We start from the raw sequence: 25,113 nt of genomic DNA, 5'->3' as shown, positions 1-25,113 counted from the left end.
CAATGTTAGGAGCCAAAATGTAGACTGTCTGGCGTCCCCAAGGACTGTTGTTTTTAAAGAAACACCGGCCATACTGAGTTAATTTCAGCTGCTTCTGACCTGCAGCTTATGATGGAATAGATAAAGGAGTTGTACAGGTATGAGTGAGGGAGAGAAGACAGCAGATGACACCACCACCAGTTCCTGGCTTTTACAACACAGGCATTTGCTATAGGCAGCATCAGCATGTTGTTCTATACAGGCATTCCTGAAATTGTGTAATTCTGTCTGTGCCCCCACTATTCCCATAAACACCACTTGATTGCTGCCTGCCACCTTACCTCCATTTCCACCTGCATATCCTCTGCATTTGTCATGGAAAGATTTTCCTTTACTAAACTAAACCTAATCATAAAAAGATCCATGAATATGAAAGTTTATAGACTGATTGAGTTTGATATGATTTTGGATTTTCTAATAGCTCAGAAATGTACCTTAGTACATTTCACTTGGCACACAGTGATTAGACTATTTATTTATTTATTTATTTATTTATTTATTTATTTTCAGAATAAAATGTCCTATAAGTAATCCACATTGCATGGAACTGCTTGCTCAATATGAATCTAAAGACTAAGAGTATTTGAGAAGGATAACCAACCAACCATAGGACTTTTATTTATTTTAATTAATTATATTTTAATTATGAATAGAAAACTGGTAGATGTATGTGGGAAAGTGCATACAACAGTCTTTAATAAATAAATATTTTAAACATAGGCATTAATGGAAACATACAGCAAAAATTACATTCTGTAATAGTAGGGAAGTGCATTTGGCAAACGTGCTAAGCCACAGAGCTTGTAAACATTTAAGTGCAGCATTCGCTGTACAGGAACTGCTTATTCTTCTTATTCTTCTAGTATGAGATTCTGTTACAAAATCTTGTACATTTTTGTCTGAAATTCATGTCTCACTTATCACTCATTTCCTACAGTGAAAAAATGACAAAGACTGATGATTCAGACATGTTATCAACATCATAACTAGGAAGGTAGACTCCACTGATAGGTTTTTGAGAGAGATACATACAGTACAGTGTATGTACTGTATTCTTTTTATGAACTATGGGTATTGTGATGATGGCTCAGTGTTGATGAAGTAAGTAGTAAGCTGTCCTTTGCCTTTCACGTTAATGATGCCTCTCTTGGTCACGACAAAGCCCATGCTCTCAGCTACCTGCGCAGTTTCTTCAGTCACCTAAAGGAGGCAACAAACAGCATTTTCAGAGTCAATCCCAAGTCAATGTCTGAATCCAAATGGGCTTTGTGCTCCAAATGTCATGCACTTACTCATATAAAGAGATTTAACAGTCAGGTAGTAAGTAGTTCATTATAAGCACAGATGCAAAATTGCTTACAGTTATTTATATATATATATATATATATATATATATATATATATATATATATATATATATAAATATATTTACAGGTACCTTGTAGCACAGATAGCTAGAAATGCTCTCTCTGAGCATGACTTTTAAAACAAACAAACAAACAAAAACGTTCTCTTGTGGAGAGAAGTACTTATATATATTATGTAAAAAAAAAAAGCAACCTAAAAGATAATTATACCAAACCAGTGGGTAAAAAAATAATACAACAGCATTTTAATATAATATGTTTGTTTGGTATGTTTTAATAATCACATTGTTACCTTTGTTTAAAACTGGATTAAGTAAGACAAATTAAGTTCTCCTGGTATAACATACAACTATCGCTGAATTATTCTCAAATAAAATCATTGTCAGCTGTATCTACCTTATACTGTATTTAGTCAGCTAACTAATCATGGCAACTCAATAATGTGAAATAATTACTGATTTAACAAATCAGAACCGTTACTTTTTCACCAAAGAGTAAGACAGGTACAAAATACATGCTACCCGTTATGACAATTCTCATCTCTATTCTCACCTGTATTTTATTTAGTACACCAGTGCTGTCCATTCTGCTGGCTACATTCACAGCGTTGCCCCAGATGTCGTACTGAGGTTTATGAGCTCCAATTACTCCAGCAATGACAGGGCCATGGTTTATTCCTGAATTGAAGAAAAAATGAAAGTGCGAGAACAAAAGAAAAAGGACCAACAAGATTAGCTAAACTTTATTATAATGTATTAGATGTAATTATAATGGCGTGTGATTATTGAATAGTGAATAGTGTGATTATTAATCCTTTAACTATATTTAAGGGAATATGTTATGAACTGTCCTGTAAACCTCCACACATATACTGTGCACCAGTTTAACAAATTCTTAAATACACTTTTGTATATATGACAATATCAGGATAAAATGGTTACTGAAGCAGAATGAATGATACACAGAATATTTATCTTCACTATATACATTCATTTATCTTCAGCACACACTCTATTCTGTTCAGGGTTGTAATGGACCCGGAGTATTTATCCTGTGATTTACACACACAACTGTCTCTAGAGTTCACACAGAATGGTTCAAAAGAACAAAAACATCTAGTGAGTGACAGTTCTGTCGGTGGAACCGCCTTGTTGATGAGAGAGGTCAGAGGTGAATGGCCAGACAGGTTTGAACTGACAGGAAGTCTACGGTAAATCAAATAACCACTCTTTACAACTGTGGTGAGCAGAAAAGCATCTCAGAACACACAACACACTGAGCCACGAGGTGAATGGGCTACAAGAACAGGAATCTGAGGATATAGTGGCACGAACTCACCAAACCGGACAGCTGACAATTGGAAAAACATTGCTTTCCAATCTTTAACTGAGTTACCACAGCCTTTAAGGTGTAATTAAGATTTTGTTAATTAAACTTAATGCATATTGTATATATATATGGCAGTCTGAAAAACCAGAAATGGATGTCACAGTGGTTGAAATTGGGAAAACCGCCAAAAAATCACCTTGGATTTTTCTTCAACACATTTTGACATCTCAACTTTAAGAAACCATAAATATATTTCACAAAAACAGATGTAGAAATGTTTTATTAACTCTTTAATCTTGCTCAGAGGTCCTGCAGAGATTGTTTTCAGTAAAGATCCCAGTTAACAAATGCGCTGCTAAAAACAGTCAGTCTGTCTAAAGATGTCTATGCTAGATATGTGTGCTTTCTTCCCACTGAATTTCATGAAAAAATCAGTTGGGTTTGTAATCAGATACCAGCTGATGAAATGGAGTTTCCTCTCTTTTCACTTTTTAATCAGATTTTAAAATGCTAGCGCTTTACTTGTGATTCAGATATGTGCAAAAGAGAAACAGTTCAGGAACACCTTTAGTTTTCAGACCTATATATAGTAGAAAATATACAATTTGAAAGTGTGAACAGTTTTTCCCAAGCCATTACAGGTTTATGCGCTGATATTTGACTGTACCTATCCTGAGTTTGAAGTTGTTGAAAGAGTGTCTATTGATGTTTTCCAGTCTTCCCATCAAAGCCATGGCGAAGTCCACCATACTCCGCACATTATTTTTGCACGCGTCACTGTCCTGCAGGAAGTGACAGAGACAAACATAAATACTTTCACTCTCCAGGCCCAGCTATAGGGTTTTTTAATTAATAAATTTTGTTTTTAGTCTTTGTAAAATTTATTTTAATTTTTAGAGCTATTTATATTTAGTCTTTCTCTGTTATAGCCTAAGTTTTACTTTTATTAATGTTGGTTCTAGTGACAGATTGAAAACAGTGAAGCTGTTTTTGTGTCTGCTTGTTATGAAAGGGATGCATAAATACAATATGAACATTATTTATCATCACCGGAGGGAGCAGTCGCTGTCTTAAAGCTAAACCCTTAAACTTAAGATACATAACTGTATTACAGAAAAACACAACCGAAATTGTTAGCATTCAATGATTTTAGTTTTCATTTATTTGTCGGTTTCTTTATTTAATTTACTATATTATTCTATTTCAGTTTGCAATATAATTCCCCCAATAGACATATTGATTAATAGTAAATGCTGTCTTTATTCCAATACTGCACAAATATACAGTGACGTGTTCATTACAAGGTGCTTGTGCAATATTACATATCATTTTTGCCCAAAAAGTAGAAATTTTGTTGTAAAATTTTAGTTTAAGATACCAGTAAATGACCAGTAAATGAATACTTATAACCCAGGATACTTATAACCAAGGTCCTTGTGTAGAAATGAACAAGAAAATCCTCTTTCTGTTTATAGTCTCACTATAATTAGTTACATAAGTCCTCTTCAATCTACCGGCTAAATATATTATTGATACACCCACTTTAACACAACACGTATGCTGGACACTAAAAATAGCTCGTCTGTGTACCACATTCCAACCATTGCAAACAAACTTAACAAATTAGAATGACGTGACATTACAATGACGTGACATTACAATGACGTGACATTTAGTTCAGATCTAATCATAAGAGGACACATCTTTCCATTAATTGACTTTTGCTCGTTTACCTTTCGCTCCTCTCCTGTAGTGGGATTGGTCAGTCCAGCAGCAGCCATGTATGTGGTGCCAATAGTCTTAATTTTCTCAACTACATTGAACTTGGGCTTGCTGAGGAGCTGGAGAGAGGAAGAAAGAGAGGGCAAGTTAGGTCAGATCCTCTTAAATGAAAGCAAAGCAACATTAATATGACTCCCTACGTCAATTCGATTTCATTAGCAGTAGTACTATCAACAACAGACATTGTCACAAGGCAGCTTTACAGAAATCCAGATATAGATTTAGATCCCTAATGAGCAAGCCAGAGATGACAATGTCAAGCAACAACTTCCTCCGATGACATCATGAAGAAACTTTGAGAGGAGTTCCCAGACTCTAAAGACATGACACCAGATAGTGGTATTATAAAATTTTACCTCATCAAAGTCTGTGATGATTTCGTTGAGGAATCTCAGACACTCCAGGCCATCTCCATTTACACTGCTCTCTGTGTAGAATTCCTTAAACTCAGGCACTGAGGCAAACATCACGCACACAGCTTCACAAGACTGACTGTACAAATCCTGGAAAACACACTCACACACACACACAGAGAGGTGACAAACTAATGCTGAAGGAAGCATTTTGCTGCCACAAACAGTATTTGCTTTGCAGGAATTTGGCCCCAAGTCAAATCTGATGACTGCTGATCTTTATGTTGTATTATGGGAAGTGGTAGCTCAGTGGTTAAGATGCTGGACTTCTGATCGGAAGGTTGAGAGTTCAAATCCCAGCACCACCAAGCTGCCACTGCTGGGATTTGAACTCTCTTGAGCAAGGCCCTTAACCCTTGACTACTCAGTTGTGTAAATGAGATAATTGTAAGTCATTGATTTATCAAATTGAATTATCAAATGTGGTTGAATGATCAAATCTGATTGGTCAGAAGGTGTTGTTTAATGTTCTACAACAGCAGCTTTGAGGCAGATCACACCTTTATATTAATGTGCTGTGAGTAGATGTTTATTTTGGAAGGAGTCTCCAGTGTCAGCACTTTGTAACAGGAACGAACTTGTAACGAGGATGTTCGAAAACTATAACTATAAATGGATAAAAAGTACAACATGTCATTCTTTAATTAAAGAAATTGTTAGGGTTGGCAAATTGCTGTGAGGAATAAAGTACTTCAGGACCTTACTTTACTTACTTACTTATGTTACTTACATGCTTTTAATAAATAAGACCAACTAAAATTACATTAGTGAAAAATTGAATAGAATTATTTTTAAATTAGATTCTGATTACTGGTGAAAAAAAAACTGTCTTGTGGACCCTATTTAGTACTGAACAAACTACATTATTAGATTTGTGTCCAATAAGATCAACTTATGCACTCTTGTTTACAGTTGTACTGCAGAACTTGCATTAGCAATGTGTCTGTGTGTGTTTAATCAACTATTATACTCGTATTACCTGATTGGGAACATTTTTGCCAATAAAGAAGTTGGTAACATGACAAGGCAGCAGATTTTCGAGGAGGAGCTTGTTGATATTTTCTGTCATCTCCATCTCCTCACGCTCTTTCTCAAAACACTTCTCTAGAAGGAACTCGACTCGACAGGCCAGCTCGTCCTACCACACATACACAGACACCTTATATTGTGCAGCACTGAAATACCTACTGTACATCATTACACCATACAAAGGTAGAGTCACACTCACTGGCACACAACCCCTACCTGTCGGGCAAGAATTAGAGAGGTGAAGTAGAAAATGCAGAGCCAAACCCCTGACATGATCTTGGGCTCCTTTAGAACTCCAGGACTAACACAGGGAAATAAAAACAGGCTAAGGATATCACATTATTGCATGACTGTTTCTACTTTGTTACTCAACATGAAAAGCTTTTTATCTGTGTACAGGGTGTGTGTAGGTGGATGGTTTAGGGACATGGTCACTGTATGCTCTTTCACACACACTATTATACTCTATTAAACACTCTCACACTCTCTCACACTCTTTTTTACAATTTCACAGTCTCTATCATACTCTCTTACACAGTTATACCCTCACACACTATCATACTCACTATCATACTCTCTTACACAGTTATACCCTCTCACACTATTCTACTCTTTCCCACACACCATCATACCCACTATCATAATCTCTTACAGTTATACTCTCTCACACTATCACACTCACTATCATACTCTCTTACACAGTTATACCCTCTCACACTATCATACTCACTATCATACTCTCTTACACAGTTATACCCTCACACACTATTCTACTCTTTCCCACACACCATCATACCCACTATCATAATCTCTTACAGTTATACCCTCACACACCATCATACTCACTATCATACTCTCTTACAGTTATACCCTCACACACCATCATACTCACTATCATACTCTCTTACACAGTTATACCCTCTCACACTATCACACTCACTATCATACTCTCTTACAGTTATACCCTCTCACACCATCATACTCACTATCATACTCTCTTACAGTTATACCCTCTCACACCATCATACTCACTATCATACTCTCTTACACAGTTATACCCTCTCACACTATCATACTCACTATCATACTCTCTTACACAGTTATACCCTCTCACACTATCATACTCACTATCATACTCTCTTACAGTTATACCCTCTCACACCATCATACTCACTATCATACTCTCTTACAGTTATACCCTCTCACACCATCATACTCACTATCATACTCTCTTACACAGTTATACCCTCTCACACTATCATACTCACTATCATACTCTCTTACACAGTTATACCCTCTCACACCATCACACTCACTATCATACTCTCTTACACAGTTATACCCTCACACACCATCATACTCACTATCATACTCTCTTACACAGTTATACCCTCACACACCATCATACTCACTATCATACTCTCTTACAGTTATACTCTCTCACACCATCATACCCACTATCATACTCTCTTACACAGTTATACCCTCTCACACCATCACACTCACTATCATACTCTCTTACAGTTATACCCTCACACACTAGCATACTCTTTCCCACACATTATCATATTCAATATCATACTCACTTACACATTTATACTCTCATACTATCATACTATTTCCCATACATTGTCATACTCCCTTACACAGTTATACTCTCTCACACAATTATACTCACACATATACTATCATACTCAAACACACAAACACACACACACACACACAAAAGTATACTATCTCATACTAGCATACTCTCTTATTCTAACACATATACCATCATACTCTTTTACACTCAGTATCACACTCTCACACACACAATTATACTCTCACATACTCACTATCATACACTCTCATAACTGTACTCACACATAATATTATACTGTCACACACTAATATTCTATTTAACACACACTATCATACTCTCACAAATACCTTCGTTCTTTTAGACATACTACCATAATCTCACACATGATCATGCACTCTAACATCACTATCATACTTTCAGACATACTATCATACACTGAGTATTATACTCTCACACACGATCATACATTCTCATGCTATCACACTATCTCACACTTACTATTGTACTCTACCACACACAATCATACTCTCTTGAACACACCAGTATACCTCCTTACACTATCATGCATTGCCTTTTATGGGAAAAAGCTGAGCAGTTATGCTTTCACTGGAAGCATAGCTAAAAAAAACCAAAAAAACAAAAGCTTAAAATGAAGAAACTAGCCAGATCCACTTGACTGTACTACATTAATTAATGTTTGTTCTTACTTGTTGGAAACGTTGTAGAGTTGCTGCATGTAGCAATCAGAACGTGGCGCATACACGTAGAGGAAGAGAGCAAGGTAGACAACTAGTGCAAGTGTGAGGAGGAAGAGTTTAACAGAAAAACACACTCGTACAAACACCACCACCCCCAGCATTGCCAATAAACAGCAATACAGATAATACTGCAGAAACACACATACACACACAAGAGACACACAAGAAAAGTCAATCATTGACAACTTCATTTAAATGTGGTTAGAATATCTAGATATCTAGAATCTTATAATGTAAATATCTAAATCTCTAGAATCTTATAATATCATGCAGAATAGTAGTTAATGTGTGATCTCAAATCACTTACTATAAATACAATAAATGTATAGTGTGATATTGGTAAGATATTTTGTATTCATGTAGTAATATTAATTCATTTCACAAAAGGTAACAAGGAAATTAGGATGAACATTTTACAGCGTGATCCTGGTAGGCTTACCGGTACAGAATAAAGGTTTAGATTATCCAGTGTGGTGGCATTGTTGGTGGAGTTTAGGCAGTTATCACCTGGAATAAAAACCTGAAACATGAAAAAAATGAAGTTACAGATGGAAGACCAGACCAGAAGAACTAAACATTTGCATATATGTGAATGTGTATGTGTGTGAGTGTGTGTGTGTGTGTGTGTGTGCGCTGTATGACCCTTACTAGGTTCAGGATGGCCATGAGTAGTGTGATGAGGAGACAGGTGAAGACCAGGAGTAGTCTCAGCAACACTTTGGTGGCTACTCCATATGGCAGTAATGACAACCATTGCATACTAGGTGGGATCTTAGAGTTAAATTGCTGAAACATACACACACACACACACACACACACACAGGGATGGTATGTACTTTAATGTGTTAAAATAAGCTATAAAATTCCATGAGCAAAAACGTAGGTCTGGCCATTCTCCTCTGATCTCTATCTACAAGACATTTCTGCTCACATAACTGCCGCTTGCTTATTTGTTTTTTGCTCCATTCTGTTTAAACTTAGCAGTTTCTAAAATACTCAAACCAGCCTGTCTGGCACCAACAAGCATGTCACAGTCAAAGTCACTGAGATTACATTTTTTCCCTATTCTGAAGTTTGATGCGAGCATTAACTGTAGATCTTGACTTGTATCTACATGGTTTTATGCTTTGTGCTGCTGCCACATGATTGGCTGATTGGATAATTACATGAATGAGCATATGTACAGGTGCTTGTACCTTTAGGAATCCCATGCTGATCACCAGCAGTATCAGCAACTGGATAGGAAAGGTGACTCCATATGATATCGCCAGGGGAGTATTTCTTTAATGAGATAGATAGATAGATAGATGTTAAAATCTCAGAAAAATTGGTGCTTTTTTATAATTTCAGTAAGTCCACTACTTATTTCATTAATTCAAATTTTCTCTCACTTTTGTGAGGTAAGCATCTGTACAGTGAATATGGCAGTGAAGATAAGAGCCAGACAGGCCGCAGACTGATGGATATCCTTTACCTCGCTCAGCTGATACTGCAAAAAACCAGACGAATTATGATCAATTTTCTTTCTAATTGTTGTGTTATTATTAATACACATACACAGCAGAGAGCTGGTGTCCCACCTGCTTTTCCATGTTTATATCACTGAAAAACAGTGTCAACCAGTTGAGTTTCTTGGTTTTTGATCTAATAGAATAATAGAGATAAAGCAATCATAACCAAGATAGATTATAAAAGAGATAATTGTAAAAATCAGATTTGATTTCTCATCTTCTTTCTCTCACCCTGACGCATCTAGTGGGTCCAATGACGCCATTGACCCATTTTCTGACACAGATGAAAGCCTGAAGAGAGAAAGAGAAAGAAAGACAAATAATTAGACAGATAATCAAGATCCACAATAAAAAAAAATCACCATTTACTGTAAAATCAGAGCAAAGCTGTGCATCGTACCTGCTTTCTTGGTAGGAAGTATATGGCTGATGGTTTACTGATTCCTGTACATCATAAAAATGCCATAAAGAGTCAGTTGTGAACTTTGAAGACACAACATCCTGCATTACTTTGAAAGATCACGATTTGCCTAAAAATATCTGCTGTGCCAACAGACACATGCTGTATTTAAATGGGCTAATGTTCACTGTGCTTACTAGACAATACCACATGAAGGCCCACTTTTGTTGAATTCATCACAATGCTGTGTCTGAATGCTGTATCTGAATTCACCTATTCGCTATACAGTTCATAATTTGGAGTGGAGCTATTTTGTATTTTTGTCCAAATTCTCATTGGACACATTATATTGCCTGGATGGTTCTCTATATTATTACACATAGTGGCTTTGCTGGCTTTTTTGGGACTGCAAGCAGGACTCTGTTGCCTAATTACTGAATTCTGTGCAGTGGGAGCAGAATCAGCAGTAGAAGCCTTTCTATACCTCTGCAAGATCTGGGGCACCATGTCTAGGGGCAGACACCAGTCTCCTGGGCTACCTCGACAGCACATTCATATTTACTTACTTTGCTTATCAGTTTTCTAGTCTGCTTATCAGTTGTCATTGGACATGGACATTTACGACTAGCAGGCAGTTTTGGTGGCATGTGGGCCAGATTAGACTCTGAATAATAATATGCTAGGCAGGTGCACCAAAGCAAAGACAGTGCAGGAAATGTCCAAACCAGAGACTGCTTCCTTAATATGGTCAGTGGTGAGGCAGTGGGCACAAAGTTGGCGCTTATCCTTGCCCACCAAGGATTCAGACGCTGACTGCACAAGCAGTATTCTTAGTCACTCAGAGTTGAAATGTACAGTGGAGCCCAGCAAACTTGGTAGCTAACCAAGAGAAGCTTGAACACAGGTCTGCTAGTCTTGGGTTGGTGGAGGATGTGGAAGCTGGGGAAAGAACTGCCAAGAAGGGGAAAAACCAGCCCTGTAGAAAGAATGAGCAGGCCAGTTCACAGATTAGGCTAACTATGAGCAGTGCCTCCACATGCTAATGGTGCTTAGCCACAGAGGGGTTACCCTTAGCCACATGCCTGCTATTCACGGAAACTGTAGGGACTGTGGGACTGAGTCGAAACACTGAGGGAGACTACACTTGGGGGAGTTACAAGGGAAGATGGAGGGAAACCCTCTCTGGCTGCTGAATGCGTATTAGTGGAGTCCAGCTAGCTTTGCAAGCTCAGTAGTGAAGGGAGGATCACTCAATCATGCTAGTGGCACATATTCACAGGCCTTCAGTTTGCCAGCAAGGGGCTTAGAGGTGAATGCAATATTGAGTAACCAGGGGAAGTGGTGGGTCAGTAATTAAGGCATTGGGTTACTGATTGACTGAAAGTCATGAGTTGGGTCCTTGAGCAAGACTCTTGTATCTTGTCTCAGTTATACACTGTTTTGGATGAAAGTTTCAGCCAAATGAGCAAATGCAGAACAGTTCATAGTCGACAGAATGGTGAGGCTAGCAAGCTAACGAGGGAACCCAACAAACTACTAGTATCATATGAACTTTCAAAGTATGAAGATGTACAGTCACTGTAGCCAAAGAGACAATTGGAGCTGTTGGGATTCTATCCCCAGCTTTGGAGGACAGGGTACCTATAGCCCCAACTATAGTCACAAGCTGATACAGACATAGATCCATGAGGTGTGGTGTGTACAAGATGAGAAAAAGAAAGGGAAAGTCGGCTGTACGACAATGGCATTTATAGCAAATTCTACATCATGCAGTCACTTTGTGACTTTGTTGGTTGGTCTGCATTCATGGGCACATACGCATGAAGGAATTCAGGTAAAATTCACCACCCTTGGCAGTAAGGACGGATGAAATAGAGCCAGTGATCCTTCAAGTAACACTAAGCAGTACAGTACATGCATAGGTCTAATATAATTTACTATCATCAATTCTTAGATACATACATTGGGCTAAATATTGTATATTTGAGCACAGCACACATTTGCATTATTTACATTTTTGGCAATTTCATCTGTAGACAGCCACTGATATTGTAGCAGAAATGCCAGAATCAGCAAGGCGGCTTTGCATTTCTTTCTACAGAATGACACCATAAGCTATTTACGTTTCTAATATAAATCTATATGACTCGAGAGATATTTGGGTCTAACTGGAATGAACAGCAGCACATTCCTGAGTAGAATTCATAAGAAGAATACTGGCACTCACAGTGTCCCCCTGTGACTGACTGAAGTTATTCGATGGGCTGAGTGGGGCAGCGATCGAGTCCTCTGGTCGATTGAGCTCTGAAAAGGGGTTGATGCTCTTCCAGGACTGTAGATACTGAGACATTCTCACTGAAGCCCGCTGCTTTGGTCTACCATTCATCATCAGGATGTTGGTCTACACACATACAGGAATACAAGGAGCCAATTGTAATTTCTGCCATCACATCCAGTTTTTGATCACTTTCCAAATAATCAATGAAATTTCACAATCACCTTTGGTTTTTCATCAGTGCTGTTCTGTGGGTTGGGGTCAATCACTAGGTATGTCTTCCTGCCCTCCAAAGCAGAATCCCGACTGGCTCCGTTCCCCTCCTCAACTTGGTACGCCCCGCCTAAGTTTCCAAGGGTCTCCTCTGTAATGTGAACCCTTCTATAATGGCAAAAAAAAATGTATATGGAAAATTCTTTTAAAGAACACATAGTAACATATCAATGTGGCAATATCAGTATAAATCATTGTATCAGTTTCCAAAAATGCTGGTCTGCTGCCAAGTTTGGAGAATGTCATTGCACATGTATTGGTTTACTTCGGTAGTAAAAAGCCATATCTCTGATTTAAGCACTACATGAGAATTGTATCTTGTATTTGATCTCGAATTATCGTGTGGTGATATAGTCTTAGGTTTTCTACACACCACTCTCCAGTGAAGTCAGGGAATGCATCACACAACTCAAATTCTTTCTGGCTGTGCAATTACATTTTTCATAAACAGATCATATCTCTGAAAGATGTACAAATTACTGATGACATCTTTAAAAGATAAACTTTTTAAAGATCATGTGATCATGTGATCTAAAGTCTAAATGGATTTTCTGAGATACATGATAATTTTCGGACTAATGCTAAGTACATAATAGTTACAATCAAGCCATATCTGTCCAGATTCCACCTAGTCAGTCCTCGGCTGACTTACCCAGGGACACCTCCAGACTCCATGCGATTGGCTAGCGTTACGTCATTTGACCAGACATCATACTGCCACTTGAGCAAGCCAATTACCCCACAAAGTACGTTTCCTGAGTGTACGCCAACCCTCATGCTGATGTCGACACCTGTCGCCTCTCTCAGCTTACTGTGAAAAACATGATCGAAGGTTATTTCTAGGACAATGCATGAGATTAGTGCATTATCAGGGTGAAAAAAAGAGAAGGGCTTAACTATGAGACATAAATAGATTTGATTTTCATCTGCCTTTAAAATTTTAATATCATAACACTGCAATGGTTAAAATGTCTTTCACTGTGTGTAGTTTGTGTGTTTCCAGGCCTCAGGAAAGAAGCTAAATGTATTAATGCGTTATTGCACAAAACAAGAATAAAAATGTGTTTTTTTAAAAAAGAATATTCTTTTGTGCATCACTGTTATGCAGGAATGGATTACCGACTAGGCCTACTTGGCACACGCCCAGGGGCCCTGGCTAGTAGGGGGCCCTCAAGTAGCATAGATATTAAGTGAATGATTAGACTGATTGACTGTTATGCTAAGTCCCAAACAACACAATACATAGAACACAAACCAATGAATATAAAGGCACATATAAAGTTACAGAATCTGAAATAAATTGACATGTCATTGGTGGGTCCGGATTTGTATCCAATGAGCAGTGAGTTTGGTTCTAATGAGCTAGGGAAGCAAATGAAAAACATGGATAACCATAAACCCACAGTGTGTCAAGGATAGGAAAACTTAATAAAGAAAGAGAAGACAGAGAATATTTATTTTCTCTAATGAACTCTGAACTAAAATGAACCAAAGAAAACTCAACATTGAGTCAGAGGCTGTCAAACAGGTGGAGGTTGATGATTTGGTGGATGGGTGTGTGAGGAGAAAAGCAAGAAAGAAGCCAGTTGCCTAAGGTAAGACTGCCTTCTGTGTATCACACAGACTACTCAAACACACTTAATTGATGTGTAAAGTAGTAATGTATGTGTTGTTTTTTTTTGCATGTGTTGGTTTGCAGGGCGGGGCAGTCAAGGCTCTATGAATTGATTCATACTTAGTGGGGTGGGGAGGGAGGAGTATAGGTTCCTGCCCAGGAGCCCAGGATTTACTAATCCATCCCTGGTGTAATATACTGTATAGTGACAGACAAGTACTTATATGAATTCTCACAGTATGATTCATAGCTAAATCCTAACATTTTAACTTTGCTTCCTTCATGCCATTTCCACTCCTACTGACCCTTTCAGTGCATTGCATTATTTTTTATCTATCCTTTAAAAGTTATTAAAAAGTTTGATTTGAAATATAGTTTGTATGATTGCAATATCAGTCAAAAGGCAGGTCTTGGTCACGTTAATTGATGAGCTACAATGACATTTCTGGCTTGCAAGACTATATGTGGTGTAATGAAAACCCTTGATTGATCATTGGTCTGTATCGACATGAAAGAACTAAGACATGTAAGAACGCACACACTGTAAGCCAGCTGAGTTTTTTTTTTCAGCTATGGATGGCTATGGCACTGTAACTGAGACCCTATTAACTCACTTTATGGCAGTGCACATATCTAGTCCCATCTGTACACAGTTGCGTGCATGGTGAGGGATTGGATCTGGAAGGCCTGAAACGCAGTAGTAGCAGTCACCCAGGATCTTGATACGCAGACACTCGTTTTTCTGCAAAGTGAGTAAGTCATGTGAACAGAAAAAAAACAATTCCTAAACCTAATTTTGTGAAATGTATTATTTTGTGGCATAAAATTGCCCAGACTTCAGAGCAGCATATATGAACAGTGCAAGAGAAGTCTTCACCTTGGCAATGTCATCAAACTTGCCGAAGAGTTTGTTAAGGACGACGACCAGTTCCTCGGGAGTGCAGGTGCTGGCCAGACTGGTGAAACCTACAATGTCTGCATACAGAATGCTGCAGAAAAGAATGACATTTCAGCTATTTTAATGTGTTTTGGTATGACTAGGGGTATGTTAGATATTAACAGTGTGTGTAATTTCATGACTGCTTGAGCTGTCACCTGACGTCTTTGTGCTGCTTGACATATAAATTGTGGAAGTTTGGCTTATTGTCGACTCCTGCGAATGTTCTTGACAGACCTTTGACAACCTCGCCTTTGAGCTCCATGGCAATGTATCGGGGCAGCACGGACAGGAGGAGGTGTTCCTGTGGGAAGGGGAGGGGCGGAGGAAGAAAAGAAAACTTATAAATAATTGGTCAATTTTTTTTTTCATTTTAATGAATTTACCACCTGCATGTGTTGGCATAATTATAATTTTACAAATAATCAGTTTCTGCATGCCTATTTGTATGGCTTACAGTTAACAGTGACCACTGACCAGATCAAATATATTTTGAACTTCGCACAACACTAATCTGTTATACTTGCAAATGTGTTAGCGTGTGTGTGTGTGTGTGTGTGTGTGTGTGTGCATTTATGTGCACCTGATCACGCTTCTGTGTGGCTCGTTTGGAGCGGTTGTAGCTAAAGGTTTCTCGGCTCATGGTGGACTTTCTTCTTGCATTCTCAATAAGCCAGAGGTGAAAAAGTCCAACGCAATTTATACACACAAACAGCACTGCATTTGCTACCAGCTGAGAGAGAGAGAGAGAGAGAGAGAGAGAGAGAGAGGGACATTGAGAAAGTTTATATAATTGCTAATACTTCTCACTTTAATATCATACTCATAGAGGACAAGCACAATAATACATGTATACATCTTTAGTACAGCTTGGTATGCAGTCAGTAGATTAATAAAACCAAATGAATAGCCTAAGTCCTAACAGTAACACAGGACAAAGAAAAAAAATACATTTTTGAATAAGTTTTTGGGAGAATTTTGAATATGAGATGGAAAAATATCAGATAAGATGGAAAATGAGACAGGATGCATTATTTGTAGATGCAAATAATGATGTTAACTAACAGCACCAAATGTAAATATTGGCTTTGGCAGACTATGGCTGCTAGCATTTTGTTAGGTGTGTCAGTGTCTGTTTTAGTTTTGTGGTTAGCTGGTGAAATATCTACCTGTTGCTCATTTGAATAATTTTGCATTTGTCTTTTCCATTCTGGTTTAATACTTTCCTGTATATGTCCTTACCTGCACTGCCACGTCACGTTGCCTAGGGCGGCTAGCAGACACACTGACGCTGATAATGATGATGTGACACACACTGGCTCCGATACCAAAGATCATAGCCCACCAGAAAGTAAGAGGTAAGATTGTGTATACTGATAGAGAAAGAAAGAGAAAAAACGCCACCTAAAAGAGACAAAGAGAGTGAGACACAGATATAGACACAGGTTACATAGTGTTTCATAAGAACACTGTATGTTATATAGCATTGATATAGCTCAAATTATATTTGACTAATCATAATGTTCATAATGTTCTGTATGTACATTATTTGATATGTAAACCAGGTTACTATGCATATTCTTCCTGGATTAAATAGCAGCAGTCAAATCAGAATGAAGGAAATCCAAAGACATGAATACTGTTTTTCATTAGCATTAAGTTCAAAATAACATCCAAAGACTGTAAATATAGGATGTTGTTGCACACAAATTAATGTTAATAGTTTGTCAGTATACCCTGAGGCTGTATAGTTTTCAAATTAATTTCCTAGTTCCCATTTTCCCTGATGCACCAGCTAACAATTTTAGGTTAGCAGATAGTTTCAGTTAAGTTTCTGAATGTTATGGCTCTATGACCTATTTGTTTTCTTAACCATTGTATTCTGAAAACATATTTGACCAAATACAATGTTTTAACATGTGATATTAGTTCTCATCTAATTGGGCAACAAGCTCTGTTGAAAAATTTATACAAATTCAAATATCCAAATAAATGAGGGCATCGGTAGTTGGATTTTGGTCATTTCACACAAATTAAATTGTAAGCAAATGTAAGACAAAACTAACTATGCCCCATCCATAACCATAACCTTTGTAACTTTAATACAACTTAAGCTGAGGGAATGGTTATGAATTTACAGGTTTAATACCATTTTAAACTAGGTATTGTTATGTGTCCATCACTCTACGGATATTGTAAACCTGCTGATAATCCTTTCTATTAGCTGACTAGTGGATGAGATATTTAAAGACACAGCTGAAGTGAGACTGACTTGTTCCCATGCGGTGACTTTGTCGGTGAAGATGAAGACAATGGCAGTGATGAATAGTGTGAACCAGATGGAGAGCGCAAGCATCTGTTCACACCTACGCAAGGTGGGCAGGCACGGCAAACACACCAACAGCAGGACACAAAGACAGAGCACAACACACACCACTGCTAATGCTCCTACATGACCAGTGATATGCTATATAAGGATGATGGTTAGAGAAAAAGAAAAAAAAAGAGAGCAAAATTAGTAAACTCAGTAACACTTTACTTAAGCGTAGTGTTCATAGGGTTACATGACATCTGCCTTTCATGGCAAGTGCTATGTAGTAGTCATGATCATACATAAACATTGTGGTCACAGAGAATGAGCGGGTAATGTGTGAGTGGTCACACCTGTAGATGGTTAAGAATGAAGTGTATTTACAGTCTGTTTGTGTTTCACTGAGTGTCCTTTGAGCTCTTAGAGCGGGATAGTCGATGTATACAGTGCTCACTATGACCTCGACAGTGAGCAGACTGACAACAGCAAAATTGTTGTGTGCCTTTTCTTTATTTTCATAAAGAAGTAATAAAGTAAAGGAAAAATAAATAAGAACTTAGCACCACTCTCTGTAGCTGGCATAAAGAAAATTTTGATGACAAGTCAATTTTGATTTCAAGTTGAAATAACACCCTAGAAAAAATATGTCCAGAGGCATAAATATTTGTTGATATTTATTGTGTAAAGTTTTGTTGTGATGATATTGTGTTGGATTAGGTTAGGACATCATAAGAATGTACTTTGTAGCTCAGTGTATATCTGGTATATAATGATACGACATAGCTTAAAGCAGAAAAATGAACAAAGATGAGCATTTCCAGAACATGCTCCAAATAATGAAAGGTTTTTTCCAATTCCCGCCAACATGCCAGTTCTGCCCTATCACGTGACAACTACAAACCAGGGAGTGTGGAGACTAGCATGTGCTTCCTCTGCGACATGTGATGCCAGCCAGCTGTGTCTTTTTGAACTGCTTTCACAGTTCAGATAAACATACACAGAGGAATGCGCTATCTGCCCTCTTCTGAATAAATGAGCTCACAGACCCCGACGATTGGCCAGCTCTTATTGATGGGGACAGAGCAATGCCATCCCATCCTCCAGAGCATGGCCAATTTTGCTCTCGCAATTGGGCTGTGGCATCATTGGGATTCAAACTCATGATCTTGTGATCACGTGATGGATATTTTGGTTTTGATGTTTGAAATGTCACTCTGTCACAATCATACCAGAAGTTACACTGGCCTACAATGTAAAATGTAATAACACAATCTTATGTTAATAAAAATCTATGTCACATGACTCACGGCTATTATGTGGAGTTGTGTTATGACGTCAGACTTGACGAAAGTCTTTATGACAGCTGATGCTTATTGGAATAAGCCTTTAAATGTTTATGTAAGCTTATGCCAGTTGTCAGTAAAGACTTATGTATATGTCATGTAGCCCTATGAACACTACCCTCAAGTAAAGGGTTACTGAAAAACCTTTGTAGAAAATTGATGGCTAGATCAATAGTTTGGTAAGCAAACAAATAAATACTATAAATAAACAAATGGCTGAGATATTAAATGAATAACTGAATCAATTAATGGCTTTACTCATTGACTTACTCTGCTAGTAGCAGCAATGACGACGATGATGGTCACACAAAACAAGATGGTCAATACCAGGCCTGGTACCACAAACGGGGTGTCCTCCAGGCACTGCAGAAATCCCAGCCGCATAGTCTGGTAACAGCGACTTGCTCCGGTGGCAGCATTGCGCCGAATTCTCACACTCTGACGCTCAGGGACTCCCGTGACCTCTGGCTCTGGTTCTGAACAATCATGATCAGTTCTGCGGGATTGTAAGCAGTTCCCTACACCGTTGGTAGTGTTGTCTTCCACACTGGCTTCAGGAAGTGATGAGTATGGGAGGCCGTTTGGGGTTGCATTGGATGTCTTAAAGGATGTGCATACTTGAAGAGGTTCTGGGGTGTTCTCTTTCTTAGCAATTCCTAGCTCAATGTTGAGCTGTCCGATTCCATTACCATTGGGTTGTTTATTCCCATCTTGGGCAGAATTATTGTCTTTCTGTATTTCTTCATGCTTAGTCTGTTTTCTGATTTGGTTTATATACCCGTTTTGCTGTGACAAGTCCTCAGGATTTTTGGTGTTCATTTCAACGCAATCATGTGAGTCATCCTGCATAGTGACCCAGTGGAGATCAAAACCTGTCTTTTAGAGTCCTTTCTGTTTTCTTATACTAATTTTCGTCAGATGCAGATAAATAGATACAATAAATAGATTGCATTAAAAATGTCTACATATACCGGGATGGTCAAATCCTCCATTTGCTTTGGGCCATGATCAAGGTGCATCAGGATGCTCCATCAACTTCCAACTGAAGTGAAAAATTGCAGACCACATGTTGGTCTTCTTTGGTAAATCTTGGACAGGGACACTTCAGACCTTTTCCTAGAGTTTCAAAAAAAGTACAATAGATTTTAAAGACCATTATCTTAGAGCTAATTATACATTCTAAGACAGTCAAAAGAACTTGTCATTCAGTGTTTAGTATATGAATGTTTTACAGTGTTGCAGCCTCACAGCTCCAGGATCCCTAGTTCGATCCTGAGCTAGAGTCACCATCTGTGTGGAGTTTCTGTGTATGTTCTCCCTGTGTCCACATGGGTTTCCTCTGGGGGCCCTGGTTTCTTCCCACCTCCCAACAACATGTAAGTAGGTGGACTGGCTAAGATAAATGGCCCCCGATGTGTTAAATAGTGTGTGAATGTGTGTGCATGGTGCCCTGCGATGGACTGGCAGTCCATCCAGGGTGCTTTCCTGCCTCATGCCCACTGTTTCTGGGATAGGCTCCAGATCTACTGTGACCCTGACCAGGATAAAGCTGTTACTGAAAATGAGTGGGTGAGAATTCCTTAAAAAATGGCTGCTCTGTGGCTGGATTTCACAAGCTTATTAACCAGGGGAAACAGGGCCATTTTAACCATAAGCCTTTACCTGTAATTGATACCAAAGTTCGAGAAAACACCTAATTTTCCAGGATTCCAGCTCTTCAGGACTGGAGTTGAGCACCACTGACCTACAAAGTATGTCTGTGTTTCCCCTGTAAAGTACTGTAGTGATAACAAACCAGCAAATGTGTTGATCTACAGGTAAATACAGTGGTATGAAGGAAGTAGCAAAAGAAAAAACTCATAAACAAGAATTCACACACAAGCATATATATGGGTGTTTGGTTACTAAGCAAAAACAGTAAACTGATTTTGCATATATTTTGTTACTAATTTCTACACGCATGCAAAAACACATACACTTTCCTTTGTGCACTGAAAACATGCAAATAAGATTATTTTCCTGTGGCAAGAAAAAACAACAAAGACCAGACAGCAATGCCTAGCAGAACATGCCATTATTTATTTCCTGTGTCTCTTATGCTCTCTCATTCACCCCCTAGATTTGCTCCCCATTTGGGCTGTAACACATCATCAGCAGTCACTTATCATCCTTTCCTTTTTTTCTACTTAGATGCTCTCCTACTGCTGATACAACACTCATCTGACTGTCAGCTGACTGTCAACCCTTTCATATACACAAACTGTTAGCTATGAAAAACATCAGTCTCCACTAATACACGCTGATAAAGTGGGTTATTACTAAAGTAAAGCCCTAGGGATCATAACACAGAGAACAATTTTGAGCCAATACCCACGGTTAATAACTATTTGAATCAATACCAGCAGTTACTCGTTAAGGAACAACAGTTAATATGTTGGGAATAAAATATGTTTTAATGAGTGACACTTCTGTGGGTAGAAATGGCTTGTTGATGAGAGAAGTCAGAGGAAAATGGCTGAACCTGGACAGTGAACATTGTAAAAACGTCATGAGACATGCATTTTGAGATGCTTTCTGCTCACCACAATTGTAAAGAGTGGTTATAGATAGATAGATAGATAGATAGATGTAATTTATTGATGCCTGAGGAGATAAATAATTATTTGTCAGTAATTACTGAGTTACTATAGACTTCCTATCGGCTCGAACCAGTCAGATCATTCACCTCTGACCTCTATCATCAACAATGATGATTTCATCAACAATCAACAATGATGTTTGTTATGAATATTAATTCAAGTTTTTGACCCATATCTGCATGATTTTTTTGCATTGCGCTTATGCCACATGATTGGCTGTACAAGTGTTCCTAATAAAGTGGATGGTGAGTGACGGACGTATAATATTAGCGTTTTATGAAATGAAGTTTTTCAACAGCGCATTCCATTACACTATGGTGTATTTTACTTTTAGTAATATTTTACTCTTTTGTATAAAAAGGATTGTTTTTGCTTTTTGAGATGTTTCTTTTTATTCATTACTAAACTGATCAAATAAAAACGCATCTTCACGCTGCACTCATCATTTTTGACCTTACTGTAACTCAGGTTTATTATGTACATAACATACTGTAAAAGTCCTTTCAGCAATTTGTCCTCTTAGGATGATTCATGTCTTATTATGTTACCACTGTCTATTGTTAAATATTTAATCAGTCTTTTGAATATGGTTAAGAGTCAGAACAAAGAGGTTGGGCTTTTGCTCTTAGGTCATGCTGATCTCAATAAACCTTTTTTTTTTAACCCCAGTAAACCTGTGCCATCAAAGTGACTTCAACAGCATCATCAGTACTTCATCAGTACAATAGTACTCATGGACATATTGTACCAAACATTTCTTGAGTTATTCAGCAAAAAAAGTGGTGATAACAGTCTAGTTGAGAAAAAATCAGTATATTATAAGAAATATTCAGCGTAACAGAGTGAAACACATTTACTGATCTGTTGCTGGGACCAGAGGACAACCCCAATGGACTTGATCATGTTTTTGTACAATATATTTCTCAGACAATGTCCAAACGGTCAAAATGTCTCAGTATTGGGTATGTCCACAACTTGCCATATTGATATTAAGTCAGTAGCAGATGCTAGGTTAAAAGGGACATTGAACCACACAGCCTTCAAGCATGCATGTTACTATTTAAATGAAATTCAAATGCAATTAAAAAAACTTATGTGTGAAATGGATATTGAGTTATAATACTGCTTCATGCTCAAACTAATCCAATTTACACATGGTATTATTAAATAAAGATCAAATGATTTTCATTGGTTTTTAGAAGTGATAGCATAAAGTTAGATGACTGGACAAATTGGCCACAATTCACACTGATGTGGCTTCAAGCTTCCTCTCTCTTATCTTTTCCAAGAACAGAAGAACAGGCCCAGATATGTGACCAGTGGAAGCTACTAGTCACTGCTTCAAAGTTGTAAATGGTATTTCCTGTATTTCAAATTGATCAGTGATAACAATGATTCTAATGCTGAACTTTTGCTTCCCCTTCAAACAGTAAATTGAACCCAGACAGAAACGTGTAACTATAATATGACTGAAAACATGACCAGTTTAAACAACAAGACATAGAAGAATGAAACTCACTGCACGTTCGCTGGCAAACGAGAAAGTTGCCACTAAACCAGTGACACTGATTATAAAGCTGTGCTTAAGTCGATTCTTAAGAACTGTTGGCATTTTAATGATTCAAAACGAAATTAAGAATACAAAATTAGACGAAGAAAATAAAACAAACATGCCCAATATTTAAGAACTTGACAAGAGGGATAGAAGTCTTATTTAATTTAAGTACCTATGGAGAGCAGACTGACAAAAATAGTTTCTGCTCTTGTGAACATTTTAGACAGATATAGAATACATTTTAGACAGACATAATCAACGGATGAACATGATGAAAATAAGTTGAGTCAAGAGGTGAAGAACTGCAAGGCATTACCTGTGACTTTCCTTTGCCGATTTACATCTATCTGTCTTTATTTTCTTTCCCTATCTCTCTCACATGTCCCTCTGCCAAGCTCTTCTCATTACCTTATCTCTGTGTTCTATACCACACATGCGTCTCTGTTTTTCCTCTTCCTCCCACTCTCTATTCTGTTCCCTCTTTCTCTCAGTACATCATATCCCTCCTTTCTCATGCTCCTCCTATAATCCTCCGCGCTTCCTCTTTTAGTGCATCGGGCTTGTCAATGATACACACACATACACACAAACCATTACTTGTGACATTAATCACCTTAGACGTGGTTATTATATATAACCATATATAAGTCTTGAACAAGGAGTCCACGTGCCCAAAAACAACATTAACATTTTAATTTAGGAAGTATTGGCACCCCTTATGAAAATGAGCAAAATGTAAACTGTAAAAAAAAAAAAAAAACATGAAATATGTGATATTTTGAAATTAAACATATGAGGACTCTGTATAGTTCTGTATGAACATACAATTATTTCAAAGTTCTTTTCTGAAAAATACTGGTTTCAAAATGAATGGCACCCCACAGTTAACATGGTAATTCCACCAGTACAGAGAATACCTAAAGCAAACCACAAATTTTTAACAGAGTTCAAATCTGGAAACTTTACAAAGCACTAAGATTTTGTGTTCCCACAACAATTCCTTCACTGATTCTGTATATATATATTCAGACTTTTTAAAATTATGATGCATTCTGTGCTTAATGGCATTTTTATACAATCATTTTCGCATATTCTGCTGAAGTTGACTACATACTTTCACTTTATATTCACTGTCAGACGTTGACTAGGATTTGCTATTGTTTTTGATGGAGTGTCTTTAGGATTTTTTCCCCCCTCTTAGGTATCAGGTTATTATTATGGACGTATGCTGTGTCAGTGAGAGTAAAACAGAGTACGCCTGAGATAGACATAAAAGCAAAGAAGAATACATTGTTGTAATCTTAATGTCAGTGGCTTATGACTAAATTACAAAAAAATTCCAAATTTCAAAACTCTGGTGATCGGTCTGTAGATAATACTTCAGTTCTATCTTATCTCACTAAAACAATCTGACAACTTTGTCCCTGTCTGAGAAATTTGCCCTCCCAGCTCCAAAAATGTGGTAGCCTTAGCTATTCTACCTAATCCATGAAAGATCTTATCAAAAACAAAAAATGGCACATTTACCTGGCAAAAAAAAAGTTACTTGTAAACATACCTATTTCGAGTGTCGTCTTTGCTCCAGGTTCTCTGACTTTCTCATTTACTGTAGTCTCTTTGTTACCTCGATGTAAAGGAATGCTCCAGAAATAGTGTGCTGTTCCATTTCTCCTCACCCAAGCATGTCAAACCAGTTAAACAACGCCTTCAATACAATACAGTGAGGTTGCTGAATTTTCAAAATACGCTTGGCTTGGAGTAGGCTTGGCAAGTCTATTCAATCTGTGGTGAGATTCGTAAGAGCAGAACCACACAGGGTAGTTACCTTTAAAGGGCCAGACAGAGTCAGTTCCCTGTACATTCATTGCATTTGGCATTGTAATATGATACAAAGAAAAAATAACATATATTACAGCTATTTACAGCATTTAATCTACTTACTTATTTCTACA

At 37.8% G+C, this 25,113-nt stretch overlaps 1 protein-coding gene across 3 annotated transcripts; it reads right to left on the bottom strand.

Moving 5' to 3' along the window:
- Window positions 1-552: 552 nt before the first annotated feature.
- LOC113544317 (adenylate cyclase type 4) lies at window positions 553-24,931 on the bottom strand. Of its 3 annotated transcripts, none has more exons than XM_026943061.3 (26): window positions 24,720-24,931; window positions 19,238-20,083; window positions 17,586-17,780; window positions 16,556-16,717; window positions 15,897-16,046; window positions 15,472-15,617; window positions 15,254-15,365; window positions 14,991-15,118; window positions 13,414-13,572; window positions 12,713-12,869; window positions 12,441-12,614; window positions 10,214-10,257; window positions 10,045-10,104; window positions 9,883-9,946; window positions 9,694-9,791; window positions 9,499-9,583; window positions 8,951-9,088; window positions 8,742-8,822; window positions 8,252-8,430; window positions 6,176-6,260; window positions 5,910-6,068; window positions 4,874-5,032; window positions 4,469-4,576; window positions 3,403-3,517; window positions 1,959-2,083; window positions 553-1,239 (listed from the first exon to the last, which is right to left on the bottom strand). In XM_026943061.3, exons 2-26 carry the CDS (start codon window positions 19,814-19,816, stop codon window positions 1,105-1,107), a joined length of 3,597 nt encoding a protein of 1,198 aa, XP_026798862.1. In that variant the 5' UTR covers window positions 19,817-20,083; window positions 24,720-24,931; the 3' UTR covers window positions 553-1,104. The 3 variants fall into 3 exon arrangements, with proteins under 3 accessions (XP_026798862.1, XP_026798864.1, XP_026798863.1); XM_026943063.3 differs by having other exon boundaries at window positions 4,874-5,020; XM_026943062.3 differs by lacking the exon at window positions 24,720-24,931 and adding an exon at window positions 23,478-23,860.
- Between the last annotated feature and the right edge of the window lie 182 nt (window positions 24,932-25,113).

This window comes from Pangasianodon hypophthalmus, chromosome 28 (assembly GCF_027358585.1).
Source record: "Pangasianodon hypophthalmus isolate fPanHyp1 chromosome 28, fPanHyp1.pri, whole genome shotgun sequence".
NCBI lineage: Eukaryota > Metazoa > Chordata > Actinopteri > Siluriformes > Pangasiidae > Pangasianodon > Pangasianodon hypophthalmus.
This window is presented reverse-complemented; position numbering and strand designations above follow the sequence as displayed.

Coding starts and splice junctions, on each gene's coding strand:
- LOC113544317 (XM_026943061.3), bottom strand. CDS start 19,816: ATGCAGGATGACTCACATGATTGCGTTGAAATGAACACCAAAAATCCT. Junction 15,366..15,471: donor AAGCAGCACAAAGACGTCAG/GTGACAGCTCAA, acceptor TCTTTTCTGCAG/CATTCTGTATGCAGACATTG. Junction 2,084..3,402: donor CAACTTCAAACTCAGGATAG/GTACAGTCAAAT, acceptor TCTTCAATTCAG/GAATAAACCATGGCCCTGTC.